General features: G+C 40.9%; 1 protein-coding gene and 1 pseudogene across 5 annotated transcripts in view; both read right to left on the bottom strand.

The window, feature by feature from the left end:
- The window catches only part of Spag17 (sperm associated antigen 17), a 244,918-nt gene that overhangs the window by 55,771 nt on the left and 174,563 nt on the right, over nucleotides 1-14,584 (bottom strand). For all 5 annotated transcript variants that reach the window (XR_015669308.1, XR_015669316.1, XR_015669314.1 and 2 more), the window contains 5 exon segments: nucleotides 11,881-12,069; nucleotides 9,565-9,710; nucleotides 9,330-9,460; nucleotides 5,329-5,456; nucleotides 2,314-2,496 (listed from right to left, as the gene is read on the bottom strand). Coding sequence is in view for 2 of the 5 variants with exons in the window: in XM_087634617.1 (XP_087490743.1) it covers nucleotides 2,314-2,496; nucleotides 5,329-5,456; nucleotides 9,330-9,460; nucleotides 9,565-9,710; nucleotides 11,881-12,069 (777 nt within the window). In the remaining 3 variants the exon portion in view is untranslated.
- Nucleotides 7,017-8,845, bottom strand: Set-ps9 (Set nuclear proto-oncogene, pseudogene 9; annotated as a pseudogene).

Here is a 14,584-nt window from a genome sequence, read left to right as displayed (position 1 = left end):
TAGCCCACCATTTTGCATGGCTGCAATGGGCAAACTCTGAATTACAGAGCCTTCAGAAATCTCATATCAAGATTGATTCTTATTGCTGATATGCATTTACTGCTATTATTACATATTTGCATGATTCTTGGACATTAATCCAGTCCATTGGGCAGATTTTCTGCAGAACATCGAAGATGTACTCTCTTGTAGTAATGCTATGTAGATAAATTGATGATTTCATAATTCCTAATAATGATTCTATAGAATTCCTAAATTTACACAAGTAAATTTGAGTCCTTTATAGTATGAAAGTGCAATTAGGGCTCTGTAAACCTCCATGTATCACGGGCTAATTGCACTAGGATAAGAAAGCAGGTTTGGAAAAAATTTACCATCGGGAACATATTCCTTCTAGACTATTTGTGAAACCATTATCTGATAACTAAAGGTAATAAACTGGGAATGGACAATTTATTATAAGTACAAGGACAGAAAATATTGACTGGTTTGTTTATACAAAACTTCAAAACTAATGAGACAAAAGGCAGATGATTTAATTTTTGGTAAAGCCATGCTAACTTATAAAAATTATTGCTTTAAACTTTTAATGAACTTATAGAACTAGACGATATGAATATTTAGTTAGATACTAATCTTAATGGAACACATGTAAACATTTCTGCTGTAACTCTTTATTCAATTTATGATTTGAATTTATATCTCAAACCTGCTTTTGGGATGTAATGATGCTTAAAAAACCATGAGCCACCAACCAGGAAGCATACACTAGCTGATACGAAGCCCCCAACAGATATACAGCAGAGGACTGCCGGATCTGGACTCAGTCAGAGAAGATGCACCTAACCCTCAAGACACTTGGAGCCCCAGGGAGTGAGGAGGTCTGGTGGAGTGGGGGTGGGGTGGGGACATCCTCTTGGAGATGGGGAGGAGGTGTGGTGTGGAGGGTGGACTGGGAGGAGGATAAAGTCTGGACTGTGAAAAAAAGATTAAAGAATAAACTTTTAAAAAAGGGAAAGAGAAAAAACCATGTGATCATTTATCCTGAGAAAGTTTAAGAACTAAGAAGAACAATAAGGGGGTGACAGTCTTTTTCTTTCAGCAATGAGGCTTTGTCTTACTTCAAGGTTTTTTTCTTACTTAGGGGCTTTTTATTACTTTCAGCGATGAAAAGGTAGAAGCTTTTTCTTTTTCTAATCAATAAAGGTTGGGACTTCTTTTATAGACAGAATGAGTGAGTTTTCTGCACTGGTGCTTGCTCAGTGGAGATTGTTTCACCCACATCTATCTCTGTATCTCTGTATCTCTGTATCTCTGTATCTCTCTCTCTCTCTTTCTCTCTCTGTCTATCTATAGGTACATATGTGAGTATAGGTGTGTGTATGTAAGTTTGCATGAACATTCGTGGAGTGATGAAACAAGGTGGTTGGGCCCAACCAGATGTGTGTGTGTGTGTGTGTGTGTGTGTGTGTGTGTGTGTGTGTGTGTGTGTGTGTGAATATGTGTGTGTCTATGCAATTGCCAGTATAAAATATTTTCATTATTTTCCTTTCTTTTTTCTCTGGTTCACAAAGAGTTAATGAGTTTCTAACCTCTTGCTAGCTAGAGGTCCTTGAACAAGAGAGAAAGGAAATCAGCACTTATTAGCACAAACTAGAAATAGAGAGTCACATAGAAAGAAACTAGTGCTTATTAAGGCATAAACAGAAAGATGATAAGGCCAGGAATCATCAGTCTTTAGCTTTCATCCTGACTCTGTTCTGCCATAGCTTGTTCCCAGGCAGAGCAGGCCTCCAGTAGACCAATCATCTATCAACACTGACCCTCTTCTCGATGCTAGGTTCTGGGTATATAACCATGAAAGCATACAATGTTCATGCTGAGGGAATTAAACTTAGAACAATACTGTAGATAAGATCACTTATGGGCCATATATTTATAAAATCTTAGGTCTTTTTAAAGCAGCAACTGTTCTCATCCATGAATGAGTATCAGAATAATGTGTGAGTCTACATTTTCTCCAGACAGTACTATCTTTCCATGTAGTAGGAAAGAAAGACTATATAGAAAAATAACAGAAAAAGTTTTCTTAAACTATAGCAGCACATTTTGGGCTTCCAATAACTTAATACAGGAATCATTAAGCAGCCTCTACATTTTAACCTTCTATTTTAGGTGACCCACATTCAAGTGTTAGTCTAAATATTGGTAAAAACTAAATGATTTGGGGCTCTTCAGGAAATGAACAGGAATGATTTGCTATGTTCCCAATCCTTTTGGGGGATGGGCATCATGTCACCCACATTCTGTTACCTTCAGGGAAATTTGCAGCTTCAGTTTCACCTCGTTCTTTATGACTTCGTGCTGGATGAACTGACGCATCTGTAGCACCTTGGGGCCTTCAAGTATAGGAGCTGGGATGTTTGTCAGCTGCTTAGCCCCAATACAGAGGCCTTTCCAAATCTGAGTGCCAAATGGTGGTCCTGGAGTCTTTTTCTGTCAACAAAACAAAGTGAAAGATTCACCAAAGAAGTCAGAATAGTGCAGCAATGAATTTTTTTTTTAATGAACACTTCAGTAGATACTAGATCAGGAGACCTGACTTTGAGGGATCCAAATAGACAAGGCTTGGCCACCCACCTGTAAAAGTAATGGTAAAATAGGAAAGAGATTCATCATTCAGAATGACTACCCTGGAAAGCACGGAGACTAGCATCTCATGCTTCATTTTCAAGGATCTGACAAGAGCTTGGGATAATGTGACAGAGGAACAAAGGGAGATCAATGAATGTATATGCATCTTTGGGCAGTCTTGATCCAATTTAATTAATCAATATCTTAGGATTAGAGCTTTCTAGACAGTTAGGAGGTTACTGCTATCAGAGTTGGGCTTTGGAGGGAGGGGGTTGGGGGTACGGCACGTAGTTTCCACTCATGGTGAGATGTTCCTTGTCTGAGTTATTCCTAGACTCCAAGATGACTATAGGAGACAATGGCTAAGAACAAAGGATAAGTCAGAACGTTGGGAGTTAGTTCTTTAGGGTTTAGGTAGGTCTCTGCGACTTCTAGAGGTACTATTGCTGGGATAAAACAGTCAATCCACCTTTTGTGGTGGTATACACTTTTAATGCCATTACCCTAGAGAGAAGCAGATGGATCTCTGTGAGTTCAAGGCCAGCTAGGTCTAAATAGTCAGAACTTATTTCCAAAAGAGCCTAAAACTAAGCAAACACACAAAGAAAACTTCACTCCAACCAAAAGCAGCTTGGGGAAGGAAGAGTTGATTTGGCTTATACACTCAGGTCACAGTTTATTATTGAGTGAAGTCAGGCAGGAATGCAAGGCAGGAATCTGAGGAGCAGTGCCTATAGGTTCACTCTGTGCTGCACTCAGTCAGTGGCTCATGCCGCCATCATCTCAGAGAGTCGAGGACCATTTGCCTAGGGTTGGTGCTACCCACAGAGGGCTGAGACCACCTGTATCTGTTAATAATCCAGACATCCCCAAACATGCCAACAGGCTAACTGGATCTAGGTTGTTCCACAACCTATCTTCTCAAATGACTCTAGACTATGTCCACTTGATAATTAAAGAAAACTGGGACAAGATAAGACCTGGTGACTGACAATCTGCTTATTATGATGTCTCTGCAAATCTCAAATCTTATTTATTCTTTGGTGCTTCTAACCTTGCAGGGGAAGACTGCTGCTTTTAGATGAAAGATCTTCAAATGATTACCAAGTCGTATATGAAGAGTTGAATCATAACATTATCCAAATTTAAAGAAACAAGGAGACCGATACATAATGGAGGTAGAAATGGCAAGCTATAATAGCTTCCTAGTTACTCGGTGAACATCTGAAGGACCAAGGGGAGAGTCAGTCCTCTCAGCAGAAGCTGAAGCCATCACAGTTACACCTGTGTGGGATAAAATGGTGCTGGAAAAATCCTCATCTTCCTGGACCTGAGCAAAATTTCATCTTGACATTTGTCATCAACGATGTCTGATGGTGTCCTGCTGGGCATCTTTTCAGGAGGACTATACGACTCTGCACTTTGTGATTCAGCAACAGTCTGATTCATGTTATACAAATAATGCTTTGTTTACCAAACAAATAATGCTCAGATCACCTAAGACATCTGGAGTTAGCAGTCTTTAGTTTCCTGGTTCTGTGTGAATTTATACAGGATGATTCTGAGAGTAAAATCATCCCATGAGTTTTGTCCAACCTTGAGCTCACTGTAGCTGAAACTCAGCCCCAAAACTCTCTAGGGGTTTCTTGGGAAGGAATGCCCATTTAGAAGTGAGCTCTAACCTCTATTATCCTAGTCATTGACCTTCAGGACTAGTGCACTTTGCTGCCTGGGTGCTTTGTTTTAAAGAGTGGCCAGTGACAGCCACCTATTGGCTTTCAGTTTGTAGTGTCAGAGTTTCAGATGAAGAAAATAATCTTCATTAGTCCCGAATGGGTATGTTTATCTTATCTTCCTGTAGTACCTCCAGCTTCTTGACATTTTCAGCATTCAGAGAAGAATACTGTTGTGCAGTGTAACCTGTTTCAGGATTCAGGACAAGGAATCATGGCCACTTCAGATAATCTATTTGATCAGAGTCACCAAAGGAAGAAGTCTTTGTTATCTTAAAAGCTCACTGTCTCTGCTCTGCAGAGTTTACATTACCCACCTCCCTTAACATCAATATGGTGTACAGTCACATTTTTGATGTCTTTATGGATTTCATAATTTAACACTATATGATGTGCTGGACATGCTGCATGTTGTATTTATGAAACAATGACAGACTTCCAAGATGCAGGATTTAGCGACACTTCAGCAAAAAAGTTATTTCAATCTTTTAAAGCTTTTGGGTGGAGTTTTGCTAGTCTGGCATGATAATATCTACAGCATTTACTCACTAATATTGCTGTGGCAAAATTCGTTATCCTCTCCCTCTCCTCCTCCCCTCCCCCCTCTCAATTTGTGCCCTTTTAAATACACGAAGAAAAGAACAGGGAGAGGGAAAGACACAATGCTTTGTTTCAAACTTAGCTGGGAGAAAGGACAGGGAAAGTGCTTTAGTATCAGGAAGAACATGATAGGTGAATGTAACAGGTTTTTCAAGAGAGCTATTTTAATAATATAGGAATATGTTCAGGCCTGCCATGCAAAATAAAAAGCAAAACCGAAATTAGCTATCCAGGCATGATCTTCTAAAAATATATTGCTACATCTACAAATGCTTACATTTCCAAAAATATATAAAACTATAGAAGACCTAAGGCTGAAATGATATCTACATAACGTTATTTTACGGTGGGAAATGGTTACCTCAACTGAAGGAAATGTCTCCCATGATCTCGACTGGAGATTTGGAGGAACGATGCTGTCCAGCTCCTTCTTCATGATCCATTGTGATGCCTCATGGAAAGGGCGAAGGACTGTGATGCTCAGGGCACCTGGATTAAAGGGAGTTACCAGAGGCTATTTCTCTACCAAAGTGTTCTTGATAAATTCCACACACATTACCCAAGCGCAACACATACCTTTGAACTGTCTTTTACACAAAAACCATCCTCAGGTACAAGGACTGTGCTTTCGAGTGCTACTCTCTAAGCAGAGACCATGACTCAGTCAACATCTGAAAACTGGACTTTAATCATTCAAAAGCAATTCACTGGTGCCTCTCTGTCCCTCAACAGTCATATCTGGGTCCTGTCAGGTCTGCCAACAAACTGCCTTGAGTCCATCTACTTCTGTCTCCTCCTCAGATGCAACATTTAACATTCAATCATGTGCCTCAGAGGTATCCCATCCTGGACTGAAGCAACAGGTAGCTTTTCTAGATGTAGACTTAGCAGTTTGGAGTGAACTGATCCTGACAACCAGGTCAGGTTCATCCATGATTAAAACTTCTTTGACTTCCCATTGCTTAAAAAGCAGAGCAGGGTCTTCTCTGTTCACCCCCGACTCTGCTTGAACTTCTTTCATTCATGCTACAGCCATGCTCGGCCTCTTCTTACCCATTTTCCAATTCGGTATTTTGTGATTTCTTCCCCAAGACATCACCATCCCCACCCCATGCCACACACACACACCCTTGAATATACTAGCAAGCTCTCTGATCTCAAGCTTCTTCAGAAATACTTTCTATATGGTATTAGAATCATCTTCTCAAAGCTGTCATTGAAAAATATTTCTATTCTTCATAGACCTTTTGTAAGTTTATAATTACACAGTTATTTGTGGGGCTATATAATTAACACTCATTTCCCTTGATAAATTATACAGAATTAAAGGAAATAAGCCCTAGGTTTGTTTTAACTCATTCTGTACTCCAAAAATTAGTATTTGGCATAGGATAGGTTGCTATGACAATGCTAGCTAAATAAATATTCTGAGGAGAGTTATTATTTTCTGTTTTCATTTTGTTGTTATTGTTTGGTTGTTTTGTTTTCATTGGGTTGTTTTTTTTGAGGCAGAGTCTTGCTATGCAGTGTAGGTCGACCTCAGACTTACAGTGATTTCCTAGTTCAGGAGTTATTGTACCACGACGCCTGCCTTTCTTACATAGTTCTCTACATACACTACATAGTCAAACACAGCCATCTATTTTTACATTCATACACACAAGGCAGATAATATGTACATGCATGCTGATAAACTAAAAGATAACACAGACCTGCAAGCATGCTTACAAGTAGAAGACTTGAGGTATAAGTCATCAAACAAAAAATTAAAAGACACACACACACACACACACACACACACACACACACACACACAGCATATCAAAGTACATGTCTTTAATTTTATGCAATGATTTTTTTCTTTTCTTGTTGTATTTTGCTCAAGATATTTTCCCCCAAATTAGTTGAGAACCATGATGTTGAGACCTCAAAAACAGGGCAACTGAGCACAGAAAGACAGGGAGGACTGCAACTTGCTCCCTGGGACTGGAGAAATTTAAAAAATAAAAATAAAATGAAAAAGAAGATTGGATCCATCACTCTTCTGCGCTAGTCATCCTCGCCTTCGTCTTCCTTTCCATCCTCTCCTTCAGCCTAATCTCCTTCATCAATATCTTCTAACCCCTCCTCCTCCTCCTCCCCCTCCTCCTCCTCCCCCTCCCCCTCCTCCTCCCCCTCCTCTCTCCCCCTCCCCTCTCCCCCTCCTCCTCCTCCCCCTCCCCCCCTCCTCCTCCTCCTCTTCTTCTCCTTCTTCTTCTTCTCCTTTTTTTCTTCTTCTTCTTTTCTTCTTCCTCTTCTTCCTCTTCTTCCTCTTCTTCCTCTTCCTCCTCTTCCTCCTCTTCCTCCTCTTCCTCCTCTTCCTCCTCTTCTTCTTTCTTCTTCTTCTTCTTCTTCTTCTTCTTCTTCTTCTTCTTCTTCTTCCTTCTTCTTCTTCTTCTTCTTCTTCTTCTTCTTCTTCTTCTTCTTCTTCTTCTTCTTCTTCTTCTTCTTCTTCTTCTTCTTCTTCTTCTTCTTCTTCTTCTTCTTCCTCCTCCTCCTCTGCCTCTCCTTCTTCATTGTCCATATCAGGAACCAAATAGAACTGCAAGGGATCTGGCCAAATATCATCTTTGATGACATCTCCTAACTCGTCAGCACCTGCGTCAGAATGGTCAGTAAACCAGGTAAAGAAGCTCTCTGGCTCTTCATGCTGCCTATTCCTGCTGGCCTTATTCTGTGTTTGACTTGAGTGTTTTGTCAAATCCTTTCCAGATTTCCATTTGATTTCAGTGGACTTTGAAGACAGGTCACCGCTCTCATTCAGATGTAATTCTTTGGAGAGAACTTTATTTTCAAAGTAAGGATTTTCATCAAAATAAAAATCTATTCTGTAACCTGATTTAATGGTTTCAAATTCTGTCACTTCAACTCTGATCAAATAATGCAGGACCTCCTCGTCTTCCTCCAGAGGCAGTGCAGACACTTGTGGATGGTTGACAAATGTTGTTGCCCCAAAATTTGGGATTTTAGCTGTTGTGGTTTGCCCTGAAGTTATCTGTATTTTGATGCTAACTCCACTGCCCCAAAGACAGCTGCCTAGTCACGTACTCAGGAATCAGGTGACTTCACCAGAAACTTCTCCCCATTGAATCTGTAAAGTACAGGTGAGGGGCAGGTACAAGACAGAAGGAGGTCTGTCACTGGAGGAGAAGGAAGGATGGGAGGGAGATAAGTTTGAAGGAAGAGAAGGAGAGGAGGAGAAAGGAAGAGGAGGGAGAGAGGGGCAGAGAAGCCATGGCAGGACAAGATGGTGGGTGATGTTAAGATTCTGCTCTGTGTATTTACAGGTTGTTACTAATGTTCTCAAGGGATGGATGGTACTGGGCTTTGTATGTTTAAGTGGGCAATTATATCTTACCAATTGGGTCAAAGATTATTGTGTTGTGTGTTCTTTAATGTGTAGATTTAAGTAATGTAATGGAGTGTGGGGTGACTGGTCTGGGCCTCCGCGAAGTTGGGATGTGTTTCCGCCAAGATATCTAGCAAATATCTTGGGACACCGTGGTGCGGACCAAGTGGGGTAAAACACATTCATACCTTTTTTTTATTTTTATATTTTTACAACAACATTTAGCGATCAATTCTGACCTCTTCTGAAAAAATGGTTGGAGGAATTTGTTATATTTTTACTCTACTTTCAAAATGTCCTCACTGGCTTGTTCACGAAGTCTGTCTGTTTCATTCTGTACTTCATCAATGTGGTCAATTGCTTCTGGCTGTTCTTTTTCTCTCTTTGGTGGCAGCCTGGGAGAGGCTGACTTGTTCTCCAGCTTTGGGGCAGCAATGGGTCTGGGTTTCTTGGGCTGAGTCGGGATTGCAGATTGCTGCTTTGGGGCCATGGTGTGAGGGAGGTGGCCAGGAGACAGAAGCCAGAACCCTGATGTTCACAGCAGGAAGAAACTCACAAGAACTCTGACTTTTTGAAATTAATAAAATAACACAATTTCCCAGTGAACATGTAATACAGCACATATATTACTGACTAGAATTCCAATTGATACATAAAATGTAATTTCCTATTGTATTTAGTTTGATCAAGACATCACCTTAAAAATGACAAAAATCCAAAAAGAATTTGCAAAAGAGCTCACAGTTTCTAAACAAGATGGAATGAACTCATAAATAAACCCTAGGCACAAGCCTTCTGATACCAGCAAGAGACATTCATTCTGGACAAGCTGACATTTAGATACAGTGCAATGTAAGTAAGGTGACATGATCAGCTGGTATGCAGAATAGCAAAATGAGCAAAAGGGACTGGACAGCCAGAGGATGAGAATCACCAGAGAACCTAGGGAGCTTCAGGTAGCATGGCTTCTCTACCTGGGTGTTCCTGTACTGGTTCCTGGAGAACCACAGTCGTTGACTCTCCATAGGCCAAGGATAAGTATTCTTCTATGTCACTGTCTCGGAGAAGTTCCACTCCTGATCCATCAGTATAGACAACAAAAAATCTGTTTGAAGAAGTAAAGATTTGACCATTTGAAACACTGAGTAAAGATGTTTCTTGAAGTTGGAACAGAGAATAAAAATCCTAACACTGTTGGCGCCATTTTACCTGGGAACATGTTCACCATAGATCTGCATGCGATTCTTTTCAAGGTGAAGTGATGATAAGCTTTCGTAGCCCTCCGTCTGTACATTCAACTTGTCTTCTAGCTTCTTTTTAGGTAACGCTGTTGATACAGAGCCATCAGCCATGACCTAAGGGACAGGCATATGAGCAACTGAAGAGAAAAAAGTGCCACAGTGTCCTACCATCACCACCGATCCAATGTGAGCAAGCTCATGCTCTTTTGGATTTTCAGAAAAATCAAGCATATTTAATTACAAGATACTGATGTTATATCTGAATTTCATTAGTAAAAGAGGAGACACACTAGCAATGCAGCTGTCCTCAAAACTGTTAAAAACGAACTATAGTACATTCAGAAGAAAGTGACCAGGACTGAGAGGGGACTCAAAATCTTATCCTATGGGGATTAGTTCAAAGAATGAAGGGAAGAACACTCATGCAATTGCTGTCTTAAGATACTGAAAGAACCTTTCCATGGAAAGGGTTGAGATTCAAGTGCAGAACTGTGGCTCCCTGATAGGACATATGGGTGAACAGATTTAGGATACACACAATAGGCAGTGCTATAGTTACTAGTACTGTCTATATCTGGCCTACATCTCTTCAGAAAGGAGCATGGCACGGGTCGCCCACTGTAGGTGATGTGGCCCCAGAGGTGTATCAGAAACACCGTTGGCAAGGAAATCCCAGACATTTCAATCTGAAGGGGCTTTGGTTATACGTTTCCATTGCTAGTCATTATCAATTGAAATTCATCAGTTCACGCTCATGCTGTGAAGACTCAATTATTTAGGGAAGAAAAACATGAACTGGACTAGGACTGGTCTGCATACCAAAATAACATTAGGGATTCTCTGGTTTGAGGTCAAATCTAAAATCTAACCCCATACCCACTAGTCATTGGAGGAAAGTCCACTGTTGGGCAAGGATTGGAGAAAAAAGATAAATGCTTAGACCATGGCAATGCTCTTTGGTCAAGATGGTTTCTATAGCACCATCGAACTCTGAATTGTGTATACCTTTATATGTCATGAAATAGTCTTTAGATTTTTAAACTATTTTAAATGTGAGATAAACATTGTAGATCCTAATCTATATAAAATATGGGGCCATGGTTCACCAATGCCTGGACAGACAGGGATAAGGGGCCATTGTGGTATTGAAAAACAAGTAGAAAATTAAGCATCATCATGGCGGTGCCTATACCCTCTCCAGACCCTTTCTTCCCAACATCAGTCCTGCTAGGCACTTCTCACTATAGACTGCCCTAATGCCATGAAATTAGCGAATGTTTGCATTTCTTCTTGCTTGAATTCCTGCATTATTGTTGGTGGTTACATTAATTTTTACTTACATTTCTCTAATTGTCTAGTAACTTTAAATTTTCTCCTGCCCAGGTTATTAAGATTATTTTTCTCTATGAAAATATACTTAAGAATCAAAGAAAGGATACTGACATTCATGATTGAGTGGCTGAGACTGAGTAAATGACAACAAATGCAAAAGTCTGTATGGAACCTGTCTAGTATGATTTCAAAACAAAGCTATGGCAGTTGCAGTGAAATGGTCCACATAGGTTCACAGAACATGGCACTATTAGAAAGAATTGCCAACCAAAGAGTACATATTGGGCAACCCATGGCTCCAGCTGCATATGTGGCAGAAGATAGCTTTGTTGGGCATCAATGGAAAGAGAGGCCCTTGGTCCGATGAAGGCTCAGTGCCCCAGTGTGGGGGAATGCAAGGGCAGGGAGATGGGAATGGGTGGGTGGGTATGGGAGCAGGGGTAAGGGGGATGGGATAAAGGATTTTCGGAGGGAAAACCAGGAAAGGGGATAAGATTTGAAATGTAAATAAATAAAATATCTAATTAAAAAAGTGCAAAGAAAAGAGAAAGGAAGGAAGGAAGGAAGGAAGGAAGGAAGGAAGGAAGGAAGGAAGAAAAAGAAAGAAAGAATTAGGAAGGATTAGCCTTGGAGTGCCTGTGGCTTTACTGGAGGAACTGTGTCACTGGGGGTAGGCTTTGAGGTTTCAGAAGCTCAAGTGAAGCCAACTGGCTCATTCTCTCTTTCTGTTGCCAGACAATCTGGATGTAGAACTCTTAGCTACCTCTCCAGCACCATGTCTGCCTACATGCTACATGTGACAATAATGGACTGTAAGCCTCTAAACTGCAAGCCAACCCCAATTAAATGTTTTTCTTTATGAGTTGCAATGGTCATGGTTTCTCTTCACAGCAATAGAAAACTTAACTAAGACAGAAGTCCAGGCTCTCTCCATAGGGATCCTGCATCTTACCTTAAAGATGTTCCCCTCGGGATCCTGGACCTCACAGATCACCTCTGAGGTGTGCTTCATGATGTACCTGCTGGCTCTCAGCTCTTCACGCTTCTGGAAGGGATGGTACATATTACTGCTCAATTCATGGCAATATGTGGCCGAGCAGTCTTTGTCGATATAAAGGCAGCCTGTGTTTGAAGGTAGCACCTGGGAGGAGAGGGGAAAAAAGACATTAAATTTTTTGTGCAATTTGAGGGATTTGAAAGATATTTTCAGGACAGAAACATCCAAGAAAGAAGATGATGATTCTGAAGGACTTCTTTCCAACAGACAAACAGAAGATCCATTTCTTGGCCATGGCCTCATGCTTTTTCTGTTCATTTTCTTATGTTTTCTGGGTTTGTTCTTTTCTTCTTACTTAAGACTTACTCCATTTTAACTGAGATAAGTTCATAAAACTCCATGCAAAATGTTTGGTACCCATTATATTTTGGGACAAAGAAACATATTTAAAAGGGGTAAATGTTCTTAGAAGCTTTATACTTTACCCTTCTGATAGCTGACATAGACAAGGGTTTATGTAATGACTTCTAGTTCCTTTCTTTCAGTTATAATTCATGTATTGTAAATTCACCCCTTAGGGGAACAAAAAATTCATAGGAGGAGATATGGAGTCAAAAATTGAAGCAGAGGGGTTGAGGATTTAGCTCAGTGGTAGAGCGCTTGCCCAGTGAGCTCAAGGCCCTGGGTTCGGTCCCCAGCTCTGGAAAAAAGAAAAAAAAAGAAAAAAAGAAAAAAAATGTTGAAGCAGAGACTGAAGGAAAGGCCATTCAGAGCCTGCTCCACCTGGGGATCCAGCCCATATACATACAGCCACCAAACCCAGACAATATTGCTGATGCCAAGAAGTGCATTCTGACAGGAGCCTGATATAGATGTCTCCTGAGAGGCTCAGCCAGAGTGTGACAAATACAGAGGTGAATGCTAGCAGTCAACCATTGAACTGAGAGCTGGGTACCCATTGGAGGAGTTAGAGAAAGGATTGAAGGAGCTGAAGGTGGTTGCCACCCCATAAGAACAACAATACCAACCAGCCAGAGCTCCCAGGAACTAAGCCATCACCCAAAGAGTACATATGGACAGACCCATGGCTCCAGCTACATATGTAGCAGAAGATGGCCTTGTTGGGCATCAATGGGAAGAGAAGCCCTTGGTCCTGACAAGGCTGGATCCCCAGTGTAGGGGAATGTCAGGCAGGGAGGCAGGATGGAGTGGGTGGTTGGGGGGGGACACCCTCATAAAAGAAGGGAGAGGAGGGAAGGGATAGGGGGTTTATGGACAGGAAATTGGGAAAGGGGATCACATTGAAATGAAAATTACAAAATACCCAATAAAAATGTAAATAAATGATGAAGTAAATAAAAAATTTCACCCCTTAGAAGTATAGTATTTGGTAATCTTTTAATATATCCAAGAATGTGTGCAGCCATTATACATGATTTTAGAATATTTATATCCTTTCCTCCACAAAGACACTCTAGCCTCATTACCCTTCAATGTATCACTCCCGATTCTAGTCTATGACTACTAACCCATCGTCTCTGTAGATTTTTCATACATATGCAGTCACTGTATATTCCTGTCCCCAGTCCTCAGTGGCCACTGACTCATTATTCCTATGGATTTTCCGATTCTGATTTCCGCATGGACGGAAGCATCACTGTGTAGCTTTTCTCCACGTGGTGTAAGAGTTTCAAGATGCAGCAGTTTGTAGCATGCAACTGATTCCATTTGCTGGCACAATGACCACACCAGTTGACACACCAAAATGGATGGGGAAGTCTCAGAAGGCCCCACCTCTAGATGAAAATCCCCAGGCAACTAATTACTGCTGGAAGGGGGAGTCTACTTAAGGGCAATCCCCATAGGTTATCCAATCCCAAGTGATTAACTATAAATGCCTATACATACATACATACATACATACATACATACATACATACATACTTACACACACACACACACACACACACAAGCAACACTAAAAGGACTCAGTGGGTTACACTTATTTACATCTATCAGTCTGTCTGTCTGTAACAATAATGATTAAAGAAGAGAGGTTATGAATTAGAGAGGGGAGCACAGGAAGAATTAAAGGGAAAGAGGAAGGATAGAAATAATGTAAATATAGAACAATGTGGAAAATTCTGAAAACATTTCAATTTAGAAAGTTTGCCCTCCCTCAGCTCTACTGGATCTTACAGGCCCAGTGTGCACTTGGTATGCCTTTTTAAAGCGAGAAAGGTGAAGGCCCTCGTATGCAGCCGAGCTGCCCTAAGCACCTCCTTGGTTCTTAGGAGTCTGACAGCGTCTGGGTAGACAGGACTTATCTAAGTCAGGTGACCGACTCTTCTGATTGACATTTTGCCAACACCATCTTTGATGTCATCTTCAAGAGACACAACTGCCTGACCCCTGAGTTCTGGAAAGAGATTGTGTTCACCAAGTCTCCTTAGCAGAAATTCCCTGACCATCGTATGAAAGACAGTCTACATTCCAAGGACCAGGACTCCAGCTATGACGACCACATCAGGTGTTTACACCTATGTGCAGTGAATTAGGTCTGTTTTTAAATATTTTTAATTGACAATGCTAATGCTTTGAGTGTTTTCTTAGTGTTCTATTGCTGTGATGAGACACCATGACCATGGCAACTCTTTCA

This window comes from Rattus norvegicus, chromosome 2 (genome assembly GCF_021556685.1).
Source record: "Rattus norvegicus strain SHRSP/BbbUtx chromosome 2, alternate assembly SHRSP_T2T, whole genome shotgun sequence".
Classification (NCBI taxonomy): Eukaryota; Metazoa; Chordata; class Mammalia; order Rodentia; family Muridae; genus Rattus; species Rattus norvegicus.
Note: the sequence above shows the minus strand (reverse complement) of the source record. Positions and strands in the feature narration are given on the sequence as shown.